Genomic DNA, 15,484 nt, shown 5'->3' on the forward strand with positions numbered 1-15,484 from the left:
TTTGTTTCATAAATATATTTTATTTTTCAATGAAAAAGTTTGCACATTAGAAAAATTAGTAAGGGTCAGGGGTGGGCTTCCTGGGAGGATGGCTGAGATGGTTCCTCAACCCTGGATGGTGGCCCTGTTGACCTTCACTGGGAACAAGTTCAGGGGCGAGGTCACAGCTTTGAGGAATTCCTCACTGCTGTGATTCAGGTCTCTCCTGTCCACCCTACTCTGGGTACCTGGTGTGTTACTTGTGGGCACTTGTCACGCCAGCAAGTTGGCTAAGGATGGGCACAGAGCAGTCACACAGATACCAAAAAGGTCCAATTCATAGCTTCGCTGGCTGCCGACCTTTGGCCTCTGCATAGTGGGCTCCTGATAACAAGAAGTTAACCTGCACCCAGGCCACAGGTGCTCAACCAAACATACGACGAGGCGCTGGATAAAACTCCAGCCCCTCCAGGGGTCTCTTGGGCTAGGAGAGCACAGATCGGTAAGGGGTCCGTCCTCACTTGGGCAACCCATTTGTCATGCCCAGCTGTTCCTTGAGCGCCCGCAGCTCGGCCAGGCTGATGTTGCTGCCCCCGCAGACGATGACCACGAGGGATGGCAGCGGGGTTCGGAGATTCCCCTCCAGTTGGAGCTTCTGGATCACGTGGCTATAGACAGCAGCCAGGGCTGCCCCGCAGGCGGGCTCCACCAGGATCTTCTCATCATCTGCCAGAGAAGGGGCGTGACAGGGGTGTGGCCTGAGTTTCCCAGGGTGCACAGGAGCTGACAGGCCATTGGCAGGACCTGGGAATACTGAGCCAATCAGCTCTCAGCCCTGGCTGCAGCCGCAGGTCCTGAACCAAACGTCCCGTCATCAGCCTGAATTGGCCCTTCCAAGCCTGAGCCAGGGCCTGGGTTTCATCATGAGTGCTAACACTGATAGAATGAGTGTGGTTGCGTGAGCACTGTGTTGAGAAGGATTCTGAGGCATCATCTGAGCAAGAGTTCCATGGTTGATTAGCCAAGTGTGCAGCAGGTACAGAAGCATAAATGGTACTATTTTTTTCTCTCTTTTTTGCCATCCCTGCCCTAGACGGAACCCAGAAAGAGTCCAGCCTAGTTACAGACTCACCTCTGAATGAATCAAACTCTGAGCCCCATGTTTTCCTTTTTTTACCCTGGCTACCAGGAAACTCAGAAGCAACATTTTAAATATTCACTTATTGTTTTCTGCTGCTATGGTTATCAGGCTTACTTTTCTATTTACTTTTCCATTATGTGTGGCTTTTGCTTTTCTATTTCTACACGGCATTGTATTATCTTCTATTAATGGAAAATTCTAGGCAGAGATGGAAGACAGAACTGTGAAGGAAATTTGGGGTGAGTGGGATCCCCAGTGGCATACCAAGTGGACAGCCACTTAGCGCCTGAGTCAGCAGGTCAGGTCATGGGAGGACCTGGCACATACCCACGAACTTCTCAATGGCGGCCACAGCCTCCTGGTCCGAGATAACTTCAGAGAAAATGGGGTGTTCCTGAAACAGCTTCAGGGCCTGAGCCCCCACAGTCTTCACGCCCAGGGCCTTGGCAACACTGAGAGAAGTGGGAACCCAGAAGAGGATGGGAGTGGGGGAAACAGGAGAGAGATGGGGGCAGGGAGGGAGAGAAGGAGATGGATGTGAGACAGAGAAGGCAATGCATCCGGGGGCAGGGGGACAGGTATCACCTCTGCAGCTGTAAAACCCTGAAAAGCCTCAGGGATCCCCAAACCAAGTGGGGTCTTCTAATAAGGTGCAGAGTGTTTGAATTGACATCATGTAGTATATTCTTTAGTATCATTTTTTAAATTTTTTTGAGACTGAGTGTCACTATGTTGCCCAGGCGGGTTTTTGTTTTGTTTGTTTGTTTGTTTTTGTTTGTTTGTTTGTTCTTTAGACGGATTCTTGCTCTGTTGCCCAGGCTGGAGTGCAGTGGTGCGATCTCAGCTCACTGCAATCTCTGCCTCCCGGGTTCAAGCAATTCTCCAGCCTCAGCCTCCCGAGTGGCTGGGACTACAGGTGCCCACCACCACACCCGGCTAATTTTTGTATTTTTAGTAGAGATGGGGTTTCACTATGTTGACCAGGCTGGCCTCGAATTCCTGACCTCAGGTGATCCACCCCCCTTGGCCTTCCAAAGTGCTGGGATTACAGGCATGAGCCACCATGCCCGACCCCAGGCTGGTCTTGAACTCCTGGGCTCAAGTGATCCTCCTGCCTCGGCACAGCATCATATTCTGATCAACACTAAGTCAGGAGCAAATGCCTAAGAGGACCCTTGTTGTTCCCTGATAGGACTCCCTGCTTTTGCTCCGGGTTACAACCGCTACCTGGTTAACCCTCATGAAGCTTAGCACCACTCTGCCTGCCCACATCCTGCTGTGTCCTTCAAGGCTCAGGATTAAGGCCACCTCCTCCGAGGAGTCCTCCTGGGAGAGTACTGAGTCCCACGGCCCTATGTGGAATTCTCAAATAGTCCTCCCCCCGAGTAACAAGCGCCCTGAGTACTTCTTGAGAAAGTGTTAGGTGCCAAGCACTTCACAAGCATTATTGAATTCACACAAGAATTCTGCTGTTGTTAATTGGTCTGATTTTGGAAAAGGGAAACTGAGGCAGAGAGTATACAGTCACTTGCCCAAGGTCACACACCTAGGGAGTGCTGGAGCTGGGGCTGCAAGCAGGATCTGTATAACTTCAAGACCTGCACTGGTAACCAATGTGTTGACGCTGTCCCCAGCCTCCTGGGGTTACCACTAGCTCTATTCCCAGCTCAGCTGCCCCCTCTCCCTTCCCCAGGAGCATCTTGAGGGCCTGGGCCACCTCAGCCCTCAGCAGCACGTGGTTTACAGTAGGCGCTCAGCCATGACGTCTTCAGTCCCTACAGTGTGGGACACAGCAGCTCCAGATGCCAGGCTCAGGAATCTGGAAGAAGTTCTTACCTGGCTGGGCTCAGTCTTCCCTATCTGTAGGGGAGACTATTGTCTGCCCCGGTGTCTTTTCTAGCTGCACTTATGGGCACCTGGTGTAAAGACATTTCCCAGCCTCCCTTGCAGCTGGATGTGGCCATGTGACTAAGTTCAGGCCAACGAAAGGTAAGTGGAAGTGTTGTGTCTGTCTTTGAAGGTTGGAGCATAGCCTTCTGCCCTTGCTTCCCCATCCCTGCCAAATGGAATGTGGGTGTGATAGCTGGCACTCAGGCAACCATTTTGGACTGAAAGGCTACATGCTAAGGATAATGGGGAAACAAACTCAAGGGACCTGGCGCCCTGACTTTTCATGGTAAAGTTCAATCTCATTTAAGTCACTGTTATTTGGGCCTTCTGTGTAATGGGGTCGAAACCTAATCCTAATTAAATACTATCTACCAGCCGGGTGCGGTGGCTCACGCCTGTAATCCCAGCACTTTGGGAGGCTGAGGTGGGCAGATCACCTGAGGTCAGGAGTTCGAGACTAGCCTGGCTAACACGGTAAAACCCCATTTCTACTAAAAATACAAAATTAGCCAAGTGTTGGGGCAGACGCCTACTCCTGAGGCTGAGGCAGGAGAATCGCTTGAACCTGGGAGGCAGAGGTTGCGGTGAGCCGAGATTGTACCATTGCACTCCAGCTTGGGCAACAAGAGCGAAACTCTGTCTCAAAAAACAAAGACAAAAACAAACAAACTTTCAAAGGTTTGGGGCTTGGATATGAACTCCTTAGGAGCAAGGCTTGTGTTTATGCACCACTCTCTCCCCAGATCAGCCAGTGTCTTACACACAATAGGGGCTCAGTAAATGGTTGGCAAAGTAATGAGGTATGTAAAGCCTTGCCACAGAGGACTCAGTAAATGATTCCTATGAGACCTTCCTTCCTTCCTTCCTTCCTTCCTTCCTTCCTCCCTTTTTCCTTTCCTTTCCTTTCCTTTCTTTCTCTTTCTCTCTTTTTCTTTCTTTCTTCCTTTCTTTCTCTTTTTTCTTTCTTTCTCTTTCTTTTTCTTTCTCTCTTTCTCTTTCTCCTTTTTTCTTTCTTTCTCTCTCTTTCTCTCTTTCCTTTCTTTCCTCTTCCTTTCTCCTTCCTTCCTTCTTTCCCTCCCTCCCTCCCTCTCTCCCTTCCTTCCTTCCTTCCTTCCTTCCTTCCTTCCTTCCTTCCTTCCTTCCTTCCTTCCTTCCTTCTTTCCCTCCCTTCCTCCCTCCCTCCCTCTCTCCCTTCCTTCCTTTTTCTTTGTTTCTAGACAGGGTCTTGCTCTGTCACCCAGGCTGGAGTGCACTGGCATGATCATGGCTCACTACAGCCTCAGTCTCCTGGGCTTAAGCAATCCTTCCCACCTTAGCCTGGGACTATGCGTGTGTGCTACCACGCCCAGTTAATTTAAAAAAAAAACAAAAAACTTTTTTTAGAGGTGGGAATCTCTCTATGTTGCTCAGGCTGGTCTTGAACTCCTGGCCTCAAGTGATCTTCCTGCCTCAGCCACCCAAAGTGCTGGGATTACAGGCACAAGTCACTGTGCCCAGCCTCATATGAGGCTTTTCACGTGAGGAAGTGTGACATGTTGGAGTCACACAGACTTGGGTTTGAGTCCAAGCTGTACCACTCACTGGATGTGGCCCTGGGCAAGCGATCAAAGCCTCCATTGCCTCATCTGTGAAACAGGCTGACATCAGGATCTATCTCAAAGCCAGCCCTAAGGGGGACTCCCCAGTGCTTGCTGGACACCCGAGGGAGGCACCCCAGCTGCTCACCTGGTGATCTTGGGCAGGGAGACAAGTTTGCCTGCGGTGGTGGCAGCGTGGAAGCTGTGGGCGCCAAAAGTCTCCATGGCGATGACAGGCACGTCCCCCCAGCCCACCTCCTGCAGCCCCTGGACCACTCCACACAGCAGGCCCCCGCCGCCCACTGACAGCGCGATGGCCCCCGGCTTTTCCCACAGTGTCTCCTTCAGCTCTTTCACGATGGAAGCGTGGCCTTCCCTGGAGGGTGGGGAGAGGGGGTGGCAGGTCAGGGCTAGGCTTCCTGGAGACACCAGCTCAGGTTTGCACCGGCCTTATCCCAGCTGATGGGGCCTGGAGCTAGTTCCCTCCCCACCCCCAACCTTGGCTTCTAGCTGCCAGCATCTGTGTCTCTACCTGAGGACCTTCTCTGGCCACCTGAGCTACCTGCAAACAGAGTCAGGAGATGGCAGCCCCTTAAGGCAGCCCTCAACCAATGGCTACGAGTCGGTGTACAAACTCCCCTGCTCCTTCTCCCAGGGGGCGGGAAACTGCTGTGCGCCTTCTGCACTGGCTCCCAGGGTCCCCGAGGGATTAAGCTCTAGCCACCCACAGCGGCCACCTGCCTTTGAAAGCCCCCTTCCTGACATTTTGGACTGGATGATAGAAAAAGAAAAAAGAAACAGCAAAGCCCCCTTCCTTCCCTGGCTTACTTCCCCACTCCCCCACTGAATCACCTCCCAAATAAACTCCTTTCCCTGAAACCTTTGTCCCCAAGTCTGCTTCCAGGAGGACTCAACTGCAGACACTTGGGCATCTGTGTGCTTGCATGTTCAGCCTTGGGCGTGTTGCATGTGCAGCCGTGGATAATGGGCATTTGGTGACATGTGTGCACTTGCTGCTGCACCTGGGTGTAACGTGTGTTTCTTCTTTTTTTTTTGTTTTTTTTTTGAGATGGAGTCTCACTCTCTTGCCCAGGCTGGAGTGCAGTGGCGTGATCTTGGCTCACTGCAACTTCCACCTCCTGGGTTCAAGCGATTCTCCTGCCTTAGCCTCCCTAGGAGCTGGGATTACAGGCGTGTGTCACCAAGTACAGGTAATTTTTGTATTTTTAGTAGAGATGGGGTTTCCCCATGTTGGCCAGACTGGTCTCAAACACCTTACCTCAAGTGATCCTCCCAACCTTGGCCTCCCAAAGTGCTGGGATTACAGGCGTGAGCCACTGTGCCCCGCCTAAGTGTGCTTCTACATGGTGGTGTGCGCACACATGTGCAGCTGCTGTGCATGAGGACGTGATGATGTGCATCATAGCAATGCCTGCCCAGTGATATAGGGCAGTGGCTGCCACCCCCACCAAGTGACCTTGAACTCCACATACCAGATGAGGGGGTCATCAAAGGGGGGAATGTAGACCCAACCCGGGTTGTTCTTCGCTAGGGCCTTGGCCAGCTCGAAGGCTTCATCCAATAACTGCAAAGCCACAGGGGAGATAGGAGGGGGTGAGGCACAGGGGGCACCCTGTCCAGCCACCAGGCGCCCTCTCTCTTCCCTGCCCTGGGTCGGCACTCACCTCACCCACCACCTTGACTGTGGCACCTTCATTCTTGAGGCGCTCAATGGTGACAGCAGGTGTGGTGCTGGGCACCACGATGGTGGCGGGGACGCCGAGTTGCCTGGCCGCATATGCAGCCGCCATGCCTGCGTTGCCCGCTGCCAGGGTCGGGGGTGGAGAGCGTGTCAGTGCGGGAGCATCTGGGAGCCCAGTCAGGACTGCCTACCCTCTACTGGGGGCTCTGGAGTTCCCCCCTCACTTCCCCACCCTGGGCGACTGCTGGCCTCCCCCTGGAATTCCAAATTGGTGGCTGCTGCCATTGTTTTCAGTGGCACATTGCTGGGGAAACCAGGGCTTAGAGAAGCAGAGTGTCTGATCCCAGGACACACAGCAGAGGACAGGATGGGGAAGCAGATCACTTACCCGAGGAGCAGACAAAATGTGCACAGCCTTGCTTGGCCCACTGTGGAGACAACAGGAGAGGCACTCAGGCCCACCTCCCAGTCATTGCCTGTGCTCTTCCTCCCCACCTGGAATACCTGCCAGGATTCCAGTGGACACGGACATTTCCTTCACTCAGAATTTGTTCTACCCTTGTCTGAGACTGCACCTCCCATCTCCAAAGAGACTGGCTCAGGAAAGGGTGGAGGAAAATAGGCGACTGATGGCTCTGGGATCAGTCCCAAGGAACCCTCCTGGAAGGGCACCCCTCAAACAGAGGAAGCCCTAATGGTGGACACTCAGTCCTTGTGGGGAGTCAGTAGGCTTATCCTACAACGCCTTTAATTTCACACAGCACTGGCCCTGCCCTGTTGAGGAAGGAGGACCTGCCACCCCTGCCCAGATAATGCTGACCCGGTCCCGTACCCTCTTGCAGAAGTGCCCAATGCCCCGGATCTTGAAGGAGCCGGAGGGCTGGGCACTGTCCATCTTGAGGTAGACGCTGGTGCCGGCCATTTTGGACAGGGCCATGCTGTCACGGATGGGGGTCTTCACGTGCAGGGGTTCTCCAGACATCATTGCTGGGAGAAAGGAAGGAAACACAGAGGGTTAGGAGAGCTAGCCCCGGTGCCAGCACTGCCAGAGTGATCCCTTCCTTCGCTTCCGAGCAAGCCAAGCAAGGCCTCAGACGAGAGAGCATCCTGGAGACCTGGGCTCTAATCGCAAGTGGGCCACCTACTCGCCGTGTGACATCAGACAGGTAATCACGCCTCGGCCTCAGCTCTATCAGGGATCACCCTCCACTCCTGACCTCTCACACATTTGCTGGGAGGCTGAAGAGAGAACACTCAAACCTTGGAGCTTTCAAAATGCATGAGGTGAGGCCGGGCACAGTGGCTTATGCATGTAATACCAGCACTTTGGGAGGCCAAGGCTGGTGGATCACAAGGTCAGAAGTTCGAGACCAGCCTGGCCAACATGGTGAAACCCCGTCTCTACTAAAAATACAAAAAATTAGCTGGGCATGGTGGCGCACGCCTGTAACCCTAGCTACTTAGGAGGCTGAGGCAGGAGAATCACTTGAACCCAGGAGGCGGAGGTTGCAGTGAGCGAGATCGCGCCATTGCACTCCTGCCTGGGTGACAGAGCAAGACTCTGTCTTGAAAAAAAAAAAAAAAGAAGAAGAAAGAGAATTAGCCAGGCATGGTAGCAGGCACCTGTAATCTCAGCTACTCAGGAGGCTGAGGGAGGAGCATCACTTGAACCGAGGAGGTGGAGGTTGTAATGGGCCAAGATCGAGCCACTGCACTCCAGCCTGGGCAACAGAGTGAGACTGCATCTCAAAAAAAAAAAAAAAAAAAAAAAGAATAGTCTATCTATGTGAAAAATTCAGGGACACCCACACACACAGATCATCCATCCACACACACATACTCCATCCACACACACACGATCCACTCCCACACACAATCCATCCACACACACGCACAATCCATCCACACACACATATAGTCCACGTTTCTTTTATATATTTTTTTAATTTTTTTATTTGAATTTTTTTTGTTGTTGTTCCACATGTTTCCATGTGCACAGAGCATTTCAGGAAACATGCATGACAGGCTGGCCAGGGTGGGGCCTCTGAGGAGAGCTGGCCCTCGGGATCATAGCACCCACCTTTTGCACAGTTTGATGTTTTACCATGTGCCTCTATTACTTACTTAAATGCATACATTTAAAAAAAACCTGGGCTGGGCAGGGTGACTCACACCTGTAATCCCAGCACTTTGGGAGGCCGAAGCGGGCGGATCACGAGGTCAGGAGATCAAGACCATCCTGGCTAACATGGTGAAACCCCGTCTCTACTAAAAATACAAGCTACTTGGGAGGCTGAGGCAGGAGAATGGCGTGAACCCGGGAGGCGGAGCTTGTAGTGAGCCGAGATCGCGCCACTGCACTCCAGCCTGGGCTACAGATCGAGACTCTGTCTCAAACAAACAAACAAACAAACAAACAAAAACAACCTGGCAGCTGGCTCTTCTGACATGCAGTTCCAAGTATCTTGGCTTAAATGGACAATCCCAGGACCCAGCAAAATGCCTGACTCATAGTAGATGTTCAATAAATATTTATTTTAAAAAAACAAAATAACCTAACTTTTGGGAAGCCCAATATTCAGTTAGGAAAAGCTCTTTCATAATTATTAATTTTGTCATAATTATTATAGCAGTGACTAATCACAGCTTTTAAATTTTATTTATTTATTTATTCATTCATTCATTCATTCATTCCACTAGAGATGGGGTTTTGCTATGTTGGCCAGGCTGGTCTCCAACTCCTGGCCTCAAGCGTTCTGCCCACCTCAGCCTCCCAAACTGCTGGGATTACAGGCATGAGCCACAGCACCTGGCTTGCTGTTGTTTTAAGTCACATTTTGGGGTAGTTTGGTACACAGCAACAGGAAGGGGAATATTAACATAATTTGCCCAAAGTCACGCTGTGAGTGAGGCAGGGAGGCAGGATTTGAACTCGGGCAGCTGGCTCCAGGGCTCAGGCTCTCTCTGCTACCCATGGGTGTGGCTCAGGCTCCTGCTTCTGGATGGGCTCTGGGGGATGAAGCAGCTGGGGTGGCCCGGGGTCTAGCCACAGCCACGTCCACCCACCCAGCCTTCCCATCTCAGGGAGGATTTGATTCTCCTCAACTTGGGCTGGGCCAGAAGAGGTCAGCTGACGATGGCCAAGGGGCTCTCTGGTTTCCCCTCCCTCCACCATCCCAGAAGGCCAGGCAAGGGTGGCTAGCCAGAGACCCATCTCCAATGCCACCTTGTCCAGCCCCCTGTCCTGGGCACTCCTAGCTTGGACATCCATCCCCCGCTCCCAGAATGAGCCAGACATCCCTTGGTCAGAGGGAGAATGAGGGGTGGGGATTCCAACTGCCCCGCCAGACTTAGCATCCCCTAAATAGGTCACCCCTTGTCTATCTGAATTAACTGACATTCGGGGCCTGGGAGGGGAACTTGAACAGACACCCTCTCTCTGCTGGATCTCTTGAATAAAAATCAGAGACTGGGGCAAACTTCAAAACAGGACATCCCCAAATCGGCATGAACTTTCAGCTCCTGGAGGTTAATCCCCAAACAATGGGATCCCGGTTTTTATTTAGTTATTTTTAGAGAACCTCCCTCTGTCACCCAGGCTGGAGTGCAGCGGCGCGATCTCGGCTCACTGCAACCTCCGCCTTCTGGGTTCAAGCGATTTTCCTGACTCAGCCTCCCAAGTAGCTGGGATCACAGACGTGCACCACCACGCCCGAATAATTTTTGCATTTTTAGTGGAGACAGGGTTTCACCATATTGGGCAGGCTGGTCTCAAACTCCTGACCTCAAGTCATCTGCCTGCCTTGGCCTCCCAAAGTGCTGGGATTACAGGCATGAGCCACCACACCCAGTTCTGACTGACTTGACATTAAAGGCTGGTGTAGGTCACCAAGGCCTGGCCTCAGGGACAACCGGGGTGGGAGTCAGAGGAGCCGGCCACGAAGACCCTTTTCAGGTGGGTTTGGGGCGCCTCTCTCGCCGTTTGTCCCAGGCGGTGCCATGGGATGCCTTCAGGTAAAAGGACAGGGCTCCCTCTGCAGGCAGCCCCTTCTCTGCCGCGGCTTTCCGTGAAGTGAGCATCCATTAACTGCATCCAGCCTGCCCCAAGGATCCCTGCCCCAAGGATCGCAAGACTTCAGAAGAGGTTGTGCCCGGGGAGGAGGAGGGAGGGAGCCCTGAAGCCGCGGTCTGCTCACTCCGGCAGTCGGAAGCCGCCTTCCCTCTCACTTGGTTCACAGTAAGTGCTCAGTCGATATGAACTATTATGAAATCTGGGCTGGACACCTTAAGTGCAGGTCATCCTTTCACCGTCACAACCACCTGAGGAGGAAGGCGCTATGCTCATCCCCATTCTACAGATGTGGAAGCTGAGGCACAGAACTGGACACAAACTCAGTGTTTAGGCCCAAATGGCTGTTTTTTTAAAAATTTGAGACAAGGTCTTGCTGTGTCACCCAGGCTGGAGTGCAGGGGCGCAATAATTGCTCACTGCAGACTCAACCTCTTAGGCTCCAGCGATCCTCCCAACTCTGCCTTCCCAGTAGCTGGGACTACAGGTGTGCACCACCACACTATACTAATTAAATTCTTTTTTTAGGTCAGGAGTTCGAGACCAGCCTGGCCAACATGGTGAAACCCCATCTCTACTAAAAATACAAAAATTAGCCGGGCGTGGTGGCACACGCCTGTAGTCCAAGCTACTCGGGAGGCTGAGGCAGGAGAATCGCTTGAACCCAGGAGGTGGAGGTTGCAGTGAGCCCAGATTGTGCCATTGCACTTCAGCCTGGGTGACAGAGTGAGACCTCTGTCTTAAAAAAAAATTTTTTTTTTTTTGTAGAGATTGGGGGGGGTCTCACTCTGTTGTCCAGCTCAGTCTTGAACTTGTGGCCTCAAGCAACCCTCCCACCTCAGCCTTCCAAAGTGTTGGGATTACAGGCATCAGCCACCATGCCCAGCCTTGACGGACTCTTTCTATGTCTCCCTCTTCCCCTGGGAAACCACAGGCTAGCCCGGGACACTCCAGTCCTGAGGTGGGACTGAGGATGGGGCCACTTACCCGGCAAAGGTGATGGGTCTGAGCAGGAGTCAGAGCCAAGCCAGCGAGGGAGGGATCAACTGAGTAGATAGCCCACGAAGGGAGGGGGCTGAGGACGGGTGGACAGTCTTCTGAATGGTCCCAGGGGCTACTTGGTCCTGGGCTTTATTCCCCTGGCACCTCTGGGCAGCCAATGGGGCCCTGGGGCTGGCTACACCCCCCCTCCCTCCCGCCAGGACCCACCCCCCTGGCTTGAGGCCACTGGGGCTGTCAGAAGGGAGGTGGAATCTGGCCAAGCTTTCTTCTTTGGCAGCTTCCTCCTGCCTTTCCCACAACCCACTCCTCCTCCCTCTTTCCACTTCCCCTTTCCGTCCTCAGTTTCGTGAAAGGAAAATAAAAAATTGGGACCCCCAACTCACTATGCCAAAAGAAAAAGAATTAAGCTAAAAGCTGAGTCATGTAAGAAACTGCCTTTCCTTTAGTTCCTAAGCAGATAGCTTCAGATGAAAGGTTAAATATTGGCTCGGCATTTTGGGAGGCCGAGGCGGGTGGATCACCTGAGGTCAGGAATTCGAAACCAGCCTGGCCAACATGGTGAAATCCCGTCTCTACTAAAAATGCAAAAATCAGCCGGGTGTGGTGGCACGTGCCTGTAATCCTAGCTACTCAGGAGGCTGAGGCACAAGAATTGCTTGAACCTGGGAGGCAGAGGTTGCAGTGAGACTAGATCTCGCCACTGCACTCCAGCCTTCACAACAGAAAGAAAAAAAAAAGTTAAATATCCCCACAGGTCGCTACTCTATGTTCACCTTATCTTATGTAAAGTGCTGATATATTGAGATCAAGACAAATACATAATTGGCTACTTCCCTATCTGCCCCTCTTCTCTTACAAACTGTGGATTTGGTAATGTGGCCATAGCCTCCTTCTTTCCTCTCCAGCTTGCTTTTCTCCTTTAAATACTGCCACCCTAAAGTCATCTCTGGAGAAAAGCACAGACCTGTCTCCCAGGTGCATTCTTAACCCTGGCAAAATAAATTTCTAAATGGATTGAGTCCTGTCTCAATCTTTTTGATTCTTTTTGATTTACAGATTGGAGACTCATGAAAGGGACCCCGGGTGGAGGTGGCCCTGACCTTTGACAAGTCTCCTACTGGTGCTTGGTGGGTCTTGCTCTGTCACCCTGGCTGGAGTGCAATGGCATGATCTTGGCTCACTGCAACCTCCATCTCCTGGGTTCAAGCGATGCTCCTGTTTCAACCCCCCAAATAACTGGGAGTATAGGCATGTGCCACCACACTCAGCTAATTTTTTGTATTTTTAGTAGAGATGGGGTTTCACCATGTTAGCCAGGCTGGTCTTGAAGTCCTGACCTCAAGTGATCCACCCGCCTCAGTCTCCTAGAGTGCTGGGATTACAGGCGTGAGCCACCATGCCGGCCTTGAGCGATCTTGATTGCCCTCCAAAATAGGACAGTTTGCTGAGGCCTGGGAGCTCCCCACCTCCAGAGAACTCCTGATCTCCCACAATTGGTTGATATCTAAGCTTGATTTCCCTGAACAGCTCCTTTTCTGCGTTTTACTCACTTCCAACAAGGAAGGTGAGTTTTCTGGCTTCCATGATGATGGCAAGCAGGCAGCTCCTTTCTGGAGTTTCACTTGTGTCCGGCAGGGAAGGCAAGTTTGAGATTTCCCTGCTTCTAGGATGGTAGAGAGCGGTCTTCAGCCTGGGCCCCATGACTAGAAGTTAGGGTTAACAACCAGCTGGTCTTAATTTCTCCCTACTTTTAGAGCCTGCAGTAATCGTATAAATTGCTTGATTGTTTGTTTCCCTTGCTTAACTGTTTTGTTTCTGTTGTTGTTTTGTTGTTTCTGTCTTTTCCCCATTGGACTGGACCAACTCCACTTGACTTGGTCAAATCTGAAGGAAAGTTTCATATTATGGCGAACAAGGTCTCATGAATTGGCTAAATACCCACAGCTGGGGGAAAAAAAAAAAGGAAAAAGAAAAAACAGCCAGCAAAAGAAAAAAGAGAGAGAGAGAGAAGGATTTTGATTACCTGAGGGGCATTATTTACATAACAAGGCCATCTTTTGCTAGCCAAGCCAAACTGAAAGAGGCTACATGGCTGTCACCTCACGCTAGTTCAGTAGCTAAGATTCTGTCCCTTTTTCACCACCGTGGCCTGGGCTTGGTTCCTAAATCAAGTCCTTTCTGGTTTGATGTTTGTGTTACTTTTGAAATATTAGCAGTTTGTCCCAGCTAAAATATGGTGATGAGATTTAAAAGGATTTTCTAAAGAGCTCAATGGTTAAAAGCTTAATTAAAGGCGAATATCTAAGATATGTGTGTGTGTGTGTGTGTGTGTGTGTGTGTGTGTGTATTTATTTATTTATTTATTCATAGGGCCTTAATGCATTTTTTTCTCTCTTAGGATCTGGTTTTTTTTTGAGATGGAGTCTTACTCTGTCGTCCAGGCTAGAGTGCAGTGGCATGATCTCAGCTCACTGCAACCTCCACTCCCTGGGTTCAAGTGGTTCTCCTGCCTCAGCCTCCCGAGTGGCTGGGATTATAGGCGCACACCACCACACTGGGCTATTGTTTTTGTATTTTTAGTAGAGACAGGATTTCACCATGTTGGCCAGGCGGGTCTTGAACTCCTGGCCTCAAGTTATTCACCGGCCTTAGGCTCCCACAGTGCTGGGATTACGGGTGAGAGCCGCCCCACTTGGCCAGGATCTTGTTTTTTGAGAAAAAGTTTTCTTTTTTCTTCTCAGTTGACTGAATTCTGTTTTTTCCAATTTACTTCTGCCTGTCTCCTTTCTCTTGCCACCCTCTACAGCTCAAGGAACCTAAAATAATTTCTAACAGCTTGGGACTCCCTTAAGGAAAACAGAGAAGGTGCCAGACTCCTTTTTGGGGAGAAACCTCTGTTTTTCCATAACCTTATGGAGCCCTAAGAATATAAACAGATAAGTTCCTCTCAGATCTTCAACTGCTTGCTTTTGTTGTGTGTTACCTGACTTCTTTTTTGACTAAAATCTTTATTACAACAGGGGCTACTCTTGAATATTTAAAACAGGAGAGGGTCTGGATGTGTGGGCCTAGTTATATATACAAAAATTTTTTTAAAGATAAGAGAGAGTATGGTTTAGACACTTAGAGAAATGTCTTTGCAACAAAGTACACTGTAAAAGCATCATACAGCCTAGGTCCACCATATCATTCTCTTTGGAGACCCGGGATTCAGTGTGGGCTCTGTCCAGAGCTCTGAGTTCCAGTTAAAAGATAGAAACTAAATGTAAAACTACCTATCTAAATAAAATGTATTTATTTGATAGATTTCTATAACTTAATGTTTGATTTGATTTGCTTTTATTTTTTTTTTTTTGAGACTCTGTTGCTCAGGCTGGAGTACAGTGGTGCGATCATGGCTCACTGCAGCCTTGACTTCCCAGGCTCAAACAATCCTCCCACCTCAGCCTCCCAAGCTGGTCTTGAACTCCTGAGATGGGAGGAGGTCGAGCCATCCTCCCATCTCAGCCTCCTAAAGTGTTGGGATTACAGGTGTCAGCCACCATGCCAGCTGTGGCATCCATTTTAAATCTCTCTAACACACCCAGACTCTCTTTTCTCTCTTTCTCTACTTTGAGATAAACATTTTGCTATCTGATTTTCATCTAAGAGTTGTTTATTTAGTATGTAAATTTAAGGCTATCTAGCTGGCAGTTGCCTAGGGTAATGAAACAGGTTATCCAGAAATTAGAGGTTGGGCTGGGCGTAGGGTGACCAGCACTAATTCCAGCACGTTGGGAGGCCGAGGTGGGAGGATGGCTTAAGCCCAGGAGTTCGACACCAGCTTAGGCAACATAGTGAGACTCCATCTCTACAAAAAATAAAAAATTAGCTGGGTATGGTGGCGTGCACCTATAGTCCAAGCTACGTGGAAGGCTGAGGTGGGAGGATCACTTGAGCCTGAGTGGTTGAGGCTGCAGTGAGCCATGCCCACACCACTGCACTCCTGCCTGGGCAACAGAGTGAGACCCTGTCTCAGAAAAAAAAAAGAAAGAAAGAAGAAAAGAAAAAGAAATTCGAAGTCTTAAATAGGAGGAAAAAAAAGGAAGTCTTATGAATTTATAAGATCTACCTCTGTCTGTGTC

At 50.7% G+C, this 15,484-nt stretch overlaps 1 protein-coding gene across 1 annotated transcript; it reads right to left on the minus strand.

The window, feature by feature from the left end:
* SDS (serine dehydratase) lies at positions 1-11,483 on the minus strand. Its single transcript, XM_509398.8, has 8 exons — positions 11,346-11,483; positions 7,122-7,276; positions 6,678-6,717; positions 6,273-6,412; positions 6,081-6,172; positions 4,736-4,963; positions 1,448-1,572; positions 1-705 (listed from the first exon to the last, which is right to left on the minus strand). Exons 2-8 carry the CDS (start codon positions 7,272-7,274, stop codon positions 497-499), a joined length of 987 nt encoding a protein of 328 aa, XP_509398.2. The 5' UTR covers positions 7,275-7,276; positions 11,346-11,483; the 3' UTR covers positions 1-496.
* Between the last annotated feature and the right edge of the window lie 4,001 nt (positions 11,484-15,484).

The sequence above is a fragment of the Pan troglodytes genome, chromosome 10 (genome assembly GCF_028858775.2).
Source record: "Pan troglodytes isolate AG18354 chromosome 10, NHGRI_mPanTro3-v2.0_pri, whole genome shotgun sequence".
Classification (NCBI taxonomy): domain Eukaryota; kingdom Metazoa; phylum Chordata; class Mammalia; order Primates; family Hominidae; genus Pan; species Pan troglodytes.

What these genes read in the sequence shown, in the direction of transcription:
- SDS (XM_509398.8), bottom strand. Translation starts at nt 7,274, where the DNA reads ATGATGTCTGGAGAACCCCTGCACGTGAAGACCCCCATCCGTGACAGC. An exon ending in TTTGATGACCCCCTCATCTG is followed by an intron (nt 4,964 to 6,080) that starts GTATGTGGAGTT and finishes CCCACCCTCCAG; the next exon opens with GGAAGGCCACGCTTCCATCG. An exon ending in CGCCATTGAGAAGTTCGTGG is followed by an intron (nt 706 to 1,447) that starts GTATGTGCCAGG and finishes CTTCTCTGGCAG; the next exon opens with ATGATGAGAAGATCCTGGTG.